General features: G+C 36.5%; 2 protein-coding genes across 2 annotated transcripts; both read left to right on the top strand.

The window, feature by feature from the left end:
- Window positions 1-3,687: 3,687 nt before the first annotated feature.
- On the top strand, window positions 3,688-4,687 carry MS3_00001202 (uncharacterized protein; the record flags this gene model as incomplete). Its single annotated transcript, XM_051208686.1, has 1 exon — window positions 3,688-4,687. One exon carries the CDS (start codon window positions 3,688-3,690, stop codon window positions 4,321-4,323), a length of 636 nt encoding a protein of 211 aa, XP_051071840.1. The 3' UTR covers window positions 4,324-4,687.
- A 2,376-nt stretch (window positions 4,688-7,063) lies between these two features.
- On the top strand, window positions 7,064-8,311 carry MS3_00003875 (uncharacterized protein; the record flags this gene model as incomplete). The annotated part of the gene is made up of 1 exon (XM_012941706.2): window positions 7,064-8,311. Exon 1 carries the CDS (start codon window positions 7,076-7,078, stop codon window positions 8,309-8,311), a length of 1,236 nt encoding a protein of 411 aa, XP_012797160.2. The 5' UTR covers window positions 7,064-7,075.
- Between the last annotated feature and the right edge of the window lie 3,909 nt (window positions 8,312-12,220).

Here is a 12,220-nt window from a genome sequence, read left to right as displayed (position 1 = left end):
GGAATTGCTTAAGGATGTCTGAAATTAACAACATTACTCGAAATAATAAATTTACAACAAGTAAACCAAACACAGTTAACCAGTTGAGGCGTTCACTAGCTAAAATCTGTGTAACGAAAACCACCATATCAATATGTTGATCAACAGAATTCTGTATCTGTGTATAGTTGTAAACCTTTAATAATTTTTCTCACAGTAAACCGCGCGCTATTTAAAAAGGACAGTGGTATTTTTCCTCGCTGAGTAAATTTCATTGTTTTGATCGTTTATTACGTATCAAGACTACTGTTTTCACTTCAATTGAATTTATTTCAGTTAAAGTATTCGACTAGAGTATCGTTCTGTTAGTACTTTTGGTCCTAGCAATCTACAGCTCTTCACTTTTTTGGTCATTGATAATTTTTTTGGTTCTGGGTATCATCGCATATTGAAAAAAACCCCTCCTAAATGACCGGACAGTGTAAAAAAAGCAGTTGCCAACGTCCGGGTTGTCGTTATCCTGTTGAAAGCGGCATGCAGTGCGACGAGTGCAAAGGCTGGTACCACGAAGTTTGCACGAACTTAACGCCTGCTGCTTTCAAACGGTTCAGTAAGAAGGGTTGTTTATGGCTTTGTCAACAGTGCTGCTCGGATGCAAACAGCTTGTTAACCGAGGCCATCTCACTGGTTGATGCTGCAAAGAAGTGTTTTAGCAAGCATTGTCAGAACGCGTCAAACAGCACTCAATCTGTTGACACGCAAATCAACGTGAAGGAAACTAAGGTTAGTCCGATGATAGATGACTCACGCCCGTCAAAGAAGGAAAAGCAGTCTCCAATGGGGCCTGCCTTAAACAAAAGCTCAAGAAAAGTGGGGTCTTCTGTTCCCCGTCTCCCAGATGGGATCCAACAGGAAACACCTAGAAGCCGCAATCGCAAGGCTCGATCGGTTTCAAGCGGTAACCATAACCCGACCTCTCAGGTCGTCGACAACCCCCCAAAATCCAACACTAGGTTTGATGCAACTGTTATTGCTTCTACCAGCACCGTTGACGAATGGGTACAGGTTGTAAGGAAGAAAAGTAGGGATATAAAAGGGAACCCTGCCCCCGTAAAAGTAGTTGAAAAATCGAAAGCTGATCATAGCGACAGATCAGCTATTTTTCATAGAATCAAGGAGAGCGAGAGCCCTGAACCTAAAGCTCGCTTTGAGCATGACACTGTACTGATTAGGCAGCTGCTTAATCAACTCATGCCTCAAAATATGACCGGGGTCGCCTTGCTAAAGGTGTACAGACTAGGGAGTCTAGCGGACTCGAAACTAAATCATTCCAGACTGCTTAAAGTGGTATTCGGCTCTTCGAACGAACGTGACCTGATTTTACAAAATGGACACAAATTAAAGGGTTCAGGAGTCTTTATCCGAAAGGACCTACCGTTGGCACACCGTGTTAAGAGACAGGAAGCCGAGAAAGAACTACAACTTAGGTTAGACGCTGGCTAAAAGGACCTGAAAATTGTAAATTTTCGGGTTGTAAGACTTCGACAGAGAATGATGCCGAAGCCACTCTGGGTGAAGCACGAAGGCACTTAAACAGGCTTCGGATCTGTTACACCAACGCACGAAGCTTACTTAATAAGCGATCGGAACTAGGTGTACAGATTGACTCTACAAAGCCAGACATAATTGCAGTAACAGAAACCTGGCTGACACAGGCTATAGACAGTATGGAACTTGATTTCAAGGGTTTTACGTTAGTAAGGGCTGACACAACACAAAAGCGCAAAGGAGGGGGAGTAGCTCTATTCATTAGGAATGCTATCCCATTTGCCATTATCGATAGTGTATCCCATGAAAGTGGGACGTGTGAATTAGTTAGTCTTCGCTTAAAATGCAAGGGACAAGAGCTGCTGATTGGTTTGGTCTATCGCAGTCCAAGCTGTGAGGCAAATGAGATCCTGTTAAGCAGTTTCAATACTTGGTCCCAAAGTGGTCGATGTCTAATCCTAGGGGACTTCAATGCACTTATGGTAGACTGGGAAAATCTGCGAACTAAATCGTCGGAGAATTCTTTCGAGCAGGAACTAGTTGATGCGGTTATCACATGTGCTCTAGTGCAACATGTGAAAGAAGCGACAAGGTACGATCCGGACACTGAATCATCCTTATTAGATCTTATACTGACTCACTATGAGGACGATGTTGCGAACCTCCACCATATGCCACCCCTAGGTAAAAGTGACCACGCAGTTTTAACTTTCAACTTCCATATAACTGCCAGTCACGAGCACGCGTCAGTCCAGTCCAGACCCAACGTCTGGAAAGCAAACATACCAGACATCATGCATTCAGCATCGTTAATAGATTGGACAATAGACCCAGAGTCCTCCATTGAAACGGCCTGGGACGCATTTCGAAATTCATACTTAAAAGTTACCACACCTCATATCCCTTGGACTATACCAAAGGGGCCGAAAAGCTCACCACCATGGCTCAGTAGGGAGGTCCGTATCCTTCTCCGTAAGAAAAGGAAAATGTGAGATAGATTTAGGTTATTGGGGACTGATGAGTCAAAATCTCAGTATCGAAAGGCTCGGAATACTTGTGCCTCGACCCTCCGTAAGTCTAGAAAGTTGTACGAAGAAAAGATTGTTAAGGACTCCGTAGAATGTCCTAAACGCTTGTATTCTTATATAAACCAAAGGACAAAGAGAAGAGGAAATATTCCTGCTCTATGGGGAGACAGTACTGCTTCATCATTAGTGGAAGACGACTTTGGTAAGGCTCAAGTGTTCTCGAACTACTTTAGCAATGTATATACCATAGAAGCGCACTTCCCGTCAGCGTATACAGATCCCCCCATACATACACTGGATAGCGTGACCATTAAAGAACTCGATGTCTTTGGTCTGCTAAATAAGCTTGACATAGGTAAATCCACGGGGCCCGATGAATTACATCCTATGCTTTAACCTATCCGTAACGCAGGGTCGTTTACCCAAATACTGAAAAAACTCCATAGTAAGTACTGTCTTCAAAACAGGTACGAAACACAAACCTGAGAACTACCGCCCCGTTAGCCTAACTAGTGTGGTTGTTAAAATATTAGAAAAGATTATTAGGAAGGAGCTGTTTAAGTATCACGATAAAAATCGGATCCTCTAGGAGAAGCAGCACGGCTTCAGAATAGGTTACTCTTGTCTCACTAACTTACTAGTGGCTCATGAAAGCTGGTGCGCTCTTAAGGACCAAAAGCTACCTGTAGACGTCGCCTTCATTGATTTCAGTAAAGCTTTTGACAAAGTTCCGCACAACCGGCTGTTATATAAGTTAAGAAATGTCGGGATTGGAGGTAATTTATTGATGTGGATAAAAGACTTCTTAGTTGGGCGTCAACAAAGAGTAAGGGTGAACTCAAAGTTATCTAGCTGGGAAACTGTGCTTAGTGGAGTGCCCTAGGGTACAGTTTTGGGGCCAGTGCTATTCCTCTTATATGTAAATGACCTTCCTTGTCTCCTATCATCATCGGTCTTGCTATATGCTGACGATGTCAAGATATGGAAAACGATACGATGTAAGAGTGATAGCTTAGAACTTCAAAATGACCTGAAGAAGTTATCTGAATGATCTCAAACCTGGCAGTTGCCGATAAATACTTCCAAGTGTGTTGTGATGCATATCGGTCATCAAGGTACAGATACATACACGATGAATAACACTGAGCTACCCGTCGTCCAGACATATAATGACTTAGAAGTTATCGTTAGTCAAGACTTAAAGACTACTGCACACTGCCGTGCAATAGCCGCCAAGGGTTTTAGAACGTTATGGTCAATACGTAGGGCTTTTAGTCATGTCGACGCTAAGACGTTTTTGACTTTGTATACAGTGTTCTCACGTCCTAAATTTGAGTACTGCATACAAGCGACCAGCCCCTGCTTTAAAAAAGACAGTAAGCTTCTGGAAAAGGTTCAGAGAACGGCAACTAAGTTGATTCCCGGAATAGCGAAGCTTCCGTATGAAGCTCGATTGGCCAAGCTGAACCTTTTCCCGTTGTCATATCGCAGAACTAGAGGCGACCTGATTACAGTTTTCAAATTGCTTAGTGCCAAATTCGCACCTGATATGCCCTCATTTTTCCTGTCTTCCAAAACAGAGAATTTACGAGAGCACTCCAAAAAAGTTCACAAGCCAAGAACAAATTACTTGTCAGCTGACTATCGACATTCCCATAGAATCATCAACGAGTGGAATTCACTACCTCAGCACGTGGTTGAGGCTCCATCCGTCGACTCTTTCAAAAGAAAGTTGGATCAACTGAAAGACCACCATTGCCAGGACTAACATAGGCCATCGAGCCTCCTGTCCTTCCCAAACTGAAACTGAAACTGAAGTATGAAAAGAAATTAAAGACACATCTTGCGCTGCACATAATTTTTAATTGATAACGTTAGCAACATAAGTAACACCTCTACTCACGATACGAGACACACTGACCCAATTTCCCAGTTTTCGGACAAATTTGACCCCTTTTCGAGAAGCTGCTATAGAAAAATGTTTCTACTAATAGATCAATAAAAAATTCGAATTCAAAGTCTAAAGACTTTTTATACACTGCAAAACTAATATCAACGTATTTTAATAAGGGTAAAACCAATTTATTTTGAGAACTTCAAAAGACAACGAACATGTCAGTATAACAACTACATTGAAAAGAAAATTGAATTACCGCACTGTCAGTAAATGGAAACAGTGAATTATTTGAAACAGTAAAACAAAGATTGTACGAATTCTGTAAGTACATTAAAAAGAGGATGTAGGCATCTCCTACACATAATTACATATAAGTCCCACATATTTCTATTGTCTTAGTTTAAAAACATTATTTACATTCTGAATTTTAGTGCGATCCTGATAGATATGTGTGCTTGAAAATGATCAGAAACACCATAAATATTTTGGTTGTTTTTTGAATAATTTCGAAATTTTTTTATAAAATATACAAAGACCTTCATTTAAAAACACATAATACCGTCGAATCCTAAATGCTTACAAATGGTTCAGTTGGGAACTACGATTTGTCTGTAATCCAATGTAAAGAAAAACATGACGTCGTTCAAGAATTAGAAAGTAAAACGTCCATCTTGAGAAGCTTATGCTATACATATTCGCAAAGTTTATCAATTAATGTATCGGCCACTTTCTGTAATTGTTTTTCCAACTAACTAATAGTAAATGGGAGCATTAACAAGGGATGTTAATCGCAACACCGTAAGTTTTATTGGAAATCAGTAACCCAAAATCGTCGTTTGGATATACCGAGAGGATTCCACTTTGGATAATAAGAGAGACATCAGCCACTTTAGATGTTAATTTAAAAAATACTATATACCATAATCACAGTTATTGTTTTTATATAGATCCCTTTCGGTGAACCACAATTATCTGCAGATTGAGAAAGTTTGGTTTATTTGTGGACGAAGAATTTAGCTGCCCTGTTCTCCAGGTAACTGAATTATGTGAAATTATGTTGATCTCGCTTCCGAATGAAAAAGCAACACCCTTCTCTTGATCATATAAATGGGGCGGCATTGATTTTGCAAACCAGTCCCCATTCTACACAAACTAGCTTTTGGTAATTTACTACGTATTGTCTCCAGCAGGATAACTGTCCTCGTTTGAACCACCCGTTTGAGTGTGCGTGTGCAGCTTCTGATGAAGATGAACGTAATTCAAAAGAACATTTATAAAAGGTCATAAAAATATACATTTAATTCAAAGAAATAGTGATTAGACAAACTCGGACTATCAGGTCGTTCATTCTCAATTTTTAAAATGCCTGTTCTTGCGAACAAATTACGAAGGATTATGGGCCTGTCTGACTTAGAAACGAAGAATTATTTGACTGATAATATAAGATTGTGGTTCGAGATGTTTTTTACAAATGAAAAAGCATCCACTAACGATGACTGACAGAACTATTTATTTTAGGGGCTTATTTACTGCTACGGACTTTTATTTGGAATCCTGGATAAAGTTTATACACTACAAATCAGTGAACAATTAGAACTCTGATTACATGTGAATAAGTAAGATAAACTTTGAGTATGATTTTAAAAATACGGTTTTTGAGTGTAATGGTAGATTGAGAATACGAAGTTTGCCCACCTTGATTGATACTCCAAAAGCAATTGTTTCATAGAGTTCAGCTTATTGATGGTTAAGGGAAATTTATTGTAATCGATGAGGACGAATGACTGAAAATTGTAGCTCTTTACTAATTTTTATTAACTTACAAATCAGATCACTGATGAGACCTGTTTTTTCCTTCAATCAAAGATGATCATACTATGGAATTCACTTATATAGTCCTTAGCCCTTTAACATCGAACATAAAGAAAAAGACAAATCGAGGTATTTGACTAGAGAACATACGATGATAGTATTACAAACACAGGTAATACAATAATTTCAGTCAAAAATACGAGAAAAACAGACCTTTTTTGTATGGACAAGATGTGATTTACTTTCATCCATGAACGCTTTTAATCGACCAATAAGGGAAGGAAAGTACAATGTAATAAGTTTAATGTATAGTATATTAGTTTAGTTCTTCTTCGAAACCAAATTCTAAACATTGTTTCAACTGTATGAAGTAAAATAGGTCACACGTTAAGTTTTACAGCCAAATTTGGCAACAAATGTCTAATTTGACTACCCGTATGTTCACGATTAGTCAAATGGAGAACAATTAGGTTAATTCGTATTATTAAAAAATTGTGAATTACTCTCAAACCATAAAAATTTCGTTTTATTGTTCTAATTGAAAGGAATTGTCACTGACTTCCCATCTGCTGCTTTTTGTATAAATTTCAACTGAACTAAGAGAAACATTTCTAGCAGTTCGAACTATATACAGCATTACGGTCCCAATTGATTAAATAGTATAAACGACTAAAACTGATAAGGTTGAGGTTATTTTTACTGTCCAAATGCTATATTATCTCTCTGATTGAACATCGATTGTTTATCTACTCCAATAAATTGAATTTCAATTATACCGCTATTTTAAGTTTCGAACTATATATCGTGATCTATGCAACATCACACAGGTAACTCATTATCAAAAAATGGAAAAAGGTCGGAAAGATATACACAGAAAGAACTGAGATTTTTACTCGAGGAAGTTCAGAAGTATCCAAATATTATAGAGTCACCGAATACTCATAGTGAGACAAAACACAGAAAGTTTGTATTATGGCAGCACATTTCAAAAAAGTTGCAAAACAAATTTCCTGATTCTAGCTGCAAATCCTCAATTCAGCTCAGAAATTGGTGGAAAAGAACTAAAAGTAGGGCTAAACAACGTCTTTCGTGTGGACCATTTTCGATGGAAAAATGTAAATTCACTGAAAATGGTATCAGAGAAGTTCATGAAAACAGCCGAGGATACCTGGAGACAATTTTTTCTGAAATCTGTGAGTTCAGGCGTCAGATAATGACTTCTTATACACCGGAGAAAGAAGATTCTGAATTTATGAAATTTTTAGAGGAAATATCAGAAGATTATAGTTCAGAAGATGGAGAACGCGTGAGTGGACCTTCAGAATCTAGTGAGTTTGAAAACGATTCATTGAAAGAATCACTTGGAGCCTTTGCACGTGGAAAAATCTTATCTTTTAGTTGCAATCGCAGCATAGATTTGCTAGAAAATAATCACGTTCGAAGTTCAAGTCCCAAAGTTGCTCATAAAGAGACTAATATTTCTCCTCAAAATTTTTTCGATTACGACCCAACCGAAACAATTCTAAAAAATTATAATGAAGGTGAATCTATATCACAGAAAGATAATACTAATGGTCTACTTAGCCAGATTTTCACAAACGCAGCAGCGAATTTTCTATCAAACTATAAACATTTAATTGAGAATCCATCACTTTGTAGTACGAGCGGAATATATTATTCCGACACAAATGTGTCGTATAAAAATTCTGATGAAAACAGTGGTGACGGTTTGACAGAAGAACCAAGTTTGAGTGGTAATTCGTCTTCGTTCTTGACCGAAGCTTCTAAAAACCTTGAACTGTCAACGAATGAAAATAATGTGTTTTGCATTCCTTCAGTTTCAAATCATTCTAACTGTATGCCAATGCTAAATGCGTCTAACTCATTCAGAAACATTAATAATGGCTCTGACTGTTCGTTTTTGTGGCTGGAACTGATGCAAATAGATAATGAAATACTTAAACTTAAGAAGCGAAAACTGGATCTAGAAATTACTATTTCAGATGACTGCCTAAATAATTATCTGCAAAAACTACATGTACCGTAAATGAATAACAGCGTATCGATGACTGAAATAATTATAAATAAAGTTTTTTTCAGCCAGTATATTTATATATGCCAGTACATGCCGGATTTGGATAAATGTGCCCATGTTAATATATAGGTTAGAACACTTAGCCAAAATCTTGCATTGATGTATAAGAATGTTAGGCCAACATTAACTTGCCACTGATCAAGGAAGTTTCGCTGGAATATTAATGTCACATCAATGTCTTTGAACTCTCGGCGATATGATTTTGCCGACAGTTGATTATTTGAGAATTCCATACCGCATGTTGTTGAATGAAGTATTTACTGTTGACTAAATAGAGAAACAGCTAGATGACCTACTGTGCAAGTTGAATAAAGCGTTGTAACAATTAAGTTTATAACGAGTTTAGGAGTTACTTAGTTCATTTAATTTGTGAGGGAAGCTAATTGTTTAGTTCCATAGTACGTTAGCTCATTTTTTGTCGTAAATTATTCCTTTCGTCAAAGTCAAAAGAATACATTAATCACAAATATCTTTTTAATTTAACATTTTTTAAACAGGCTTTTGTTTTAAACATATATTACCCCAAGTGTTTGGTGGCTGAGGTATGAAAAATCGTTTTTCCGCCATGAAATAACTAATTAATTAAGACCACAAGCGTTTTAAATTTAATAAGAAACACATTGTTCCTAATATTTTCCAGTATAAGCTGAAAATCTCGTTAGTATTCCATATACATTGTCAATTTATGGTGCCTTATGTGTTAGTATATGGAAAAGCTGATAAAATTATATTAGAAACAGTGTCTTTTGTAATTATCATCCGAACCAATTTTAAAATAAACGTATATATTTAGTTACATACGCAAGTAGTTAGGAGAGAGTTTTATGGTTATTAGAGTGCTACAAAACCTAATATGCAATTTTCATCGAAATCTTTACGAATCATAAATAGTTAGAAAAACTGAAGCGTCATATGACGCATGATTTGTGGGCAAACTTTTAAAAACATCACAAATACAACTTAAAAATGCATAACAATAAAGTAACTAGTAGTATTTATAAAATAAAAGCTAAAAGTAGGAATCATGAGTGAGTGCAGGCCATTTTTTCATTTCTTTTTTCTAATTGAACGCTTATTTGCCCATAGCTAAAATAATAAACATTATTACTAACACTCAATGTTCAATCTTCCCTACAAGACATATTTTTACTCATATACCAGACTAGAATAACAAGCTTGTCCTTTCAATGCTTGATGTGGGTTGGATCACTTATTGAGAAAACGGCGCCAAATAATCTTTCAATATACATAAGCGCGGAACAAAAATAAGTTAAAGTATACTTCAGTACTTGTCTATTTTTATTTAAACCCCAAAAACAAACCATGTACTAGCTTCCAAAATGTAGTTTTATCAAAATTTCGCTTTCCCAGTGAGTTATAATTTGACTTTGAAGAAACGATGGGATGTTACGGTCTTTAGGTCATGGTATTAAGTCGAAGAAACTCTAAACCAATACGTATACATAAATAAAGTTATAAGGGTGTGTTTTTGATATAACTTTCAATATGTAGAGATTTTATACCCGTATTAAAACAGCAGTTTGTGATGCATTTGAATAGATTTTATATCGTTTGAACTCTCTCGAAAACCGATTGATCAAGTTCTGCTAATAAAGAGAAAAATGGCGAGTTATTGTAAACACAACGTCCCCTTGTAGCTATATAACTTATTGAAGCCAGTTGGCTTATCTGGACACTGATGACAACACAAATACTAAGGTCTAATAACTGCTTTTTTCTTGATCTTACCTCTTCTCATTTCATATCCAACGATCGCAGACCATTTTTGAACCCTATAGTGTTAATCATCTGCACGTTGCTCTTTTTCACATTCATCGAGACATCACTGTCCTATGTATTGTCGTTCGCTGTCCAAATCCATTTATTTTTTGTAGACGATATGACTTTATGTGTCATAACAGCCATCCTTGTATTTTTTTACCTGAGACAATATTTTACTACACATGCATAGATATCTATTTTTATGGTTGGGATGTCTAAACAGTTATTGCTTAGGCGCTCTTGTGCCTGCACAATTCTTTATATAGGCCTTCCGTAACTTGAGCTCGCTTTATATCGTGCTGTTCATTATTTTCCACATGATAGTATTCTTTCTTTATTTGTCCGTGTCCCATAAGTTCAGGCTCTTTTGTCTAATTTTCTCAGTTTAGTAGCATTATGTTCTCTTTTGGTTAATCTACTTTTCATAATTGATCTTCAGAATCATCCTCACAGTATTCAACACTGTTTCTAAAGACATCTACTGTTTCTGACACCGAAAAGCTCAAATGAAGTTCTATTGTGATAGCCATAAGTACATCATACTTACTGAATTACGTAAAATGCATCCTAAACAGAATTATAGACAAAATATAGTGGTGCTTCTTAAATTTGAATGATATCTCGCTCAAAAACTTTCAAGTTATCTCAGCATATTAGGTGAATATTAACAGGTAAATACGTACAGGCCACTTAACTGTTATTATAAAGCTAATAACATTGAAGAAAGCACTTCAAGATTTCTCACGTTCGTTTCCAGAGTTCAGTACCATATAACATCAGGAAAGCACCGACCAGATTTATTTTGTAGCCGCATAATAAGCGCCGGCAATATGCTTTGTTTCATTTATCAGAATCATACAATTATTTTAGTGTTCATTGAAGCATGAATTATCTACATCTCACAAAGCCAACTTTTCCTAAACAATTTGTGTTTCAATACCTATTTCATTCTCTAGACAACACTTTTATAATATGCTTTTAATGCACGTATCATGTCTCACGAAGTTTGTAAAGCATCAACAAATTCACTATAGGATTCTAGACAACTAGCTATTTAGTAAGGATTTTAATTTATAGTTACAGATACAAAGGATCAGCTTCTGTTGTTATATATGCATCCAGAGTGACTCTGTAGCTAAGTGTATAATGCGTTGACACTTTAAGTCAAATGTACTGGGTTATTATAGCGATTACTAACTTTCCGGTACAGGTAGATCCAGCTGAATAATCTTAAATAAAATGAAACACAGTTAGTTACATAGCAAATATACTAGAATTAGCTAGTTGATTTAAAAAAAAAACTGTTGTTCATTAGGTTTCTCTTTTTATTTCAACCTCATATTCGAAGTCATGAACACAGAGTGTAAGGTTGCAAACTGCTCTTTGATAATGTATGAGGGATGAAAAGTCCAGCCAGAATGTAAGGGCGATATACGATTTCATAACCGACGAATATTTACACTTTCAAAAAATTACCAAATTATGTCTTTTTGTAACTACAGGTACTTATCATACACTTATTTATGAAAATATGTTGTTGTTAGCACCACTTAGGTGGATAATTGATATGCTTAGATTACACATCGGTTGAACGTTTACAGTACGAGTAAAACTGTAATTTGGTGATTCTTAACAAACCTAGTTTTGAGTGGTCTTAACTAATCTCAACAAAATGAACGGGACTTTAAATACATTCAAAAGTGTATAACATCTGACACCGTTTTGACGACTTTCTATATTGTTCACAAACTCCATATAACTATCACCCAACGAAAAATATAATTCAGGAATTAGCAAGTGATTGCAATTAACTCTCAGGTGAGATCATGATCTGCTGCAAGAAAACGATCTGATGAACAGGCAGACTGCTGCACTATAATTCAGTGTTTGCCACAAAACCTAAAGACGCTGGATTTGACCCCATATTAGGTAGTAAGCGGCTACTACGGAATAATTCCCTTGTGAAATTGGCCAGTGCTTCTTGCTACTCAATAGTTACCGAACTGATATTTTTTTTAAGAATTGCTCTTAAAATTCAAGGGAATCTACACAAGAGCATCTTTTACGGTACATTGACAT

Source organism: Schistosoma haematobium, chromosome ZW, assembly GCF_000699445.3.
Source record: "Schistosoma haematobium chromosome ZW, whole genome shotgun sequence".
NCBI classification, from domain to species: Eukaryota; Metazoa; Platyhelminthes; class Trematoda; order Strigeidida; family Schistosomatidae; genus Schistosoma; species Schistosoma haematobium.
The sequence above is the reverse complement of the archived record's forward strand: the minus strand, read 5'-3'. Positions and strand labels throughout refer to the sequence as shown.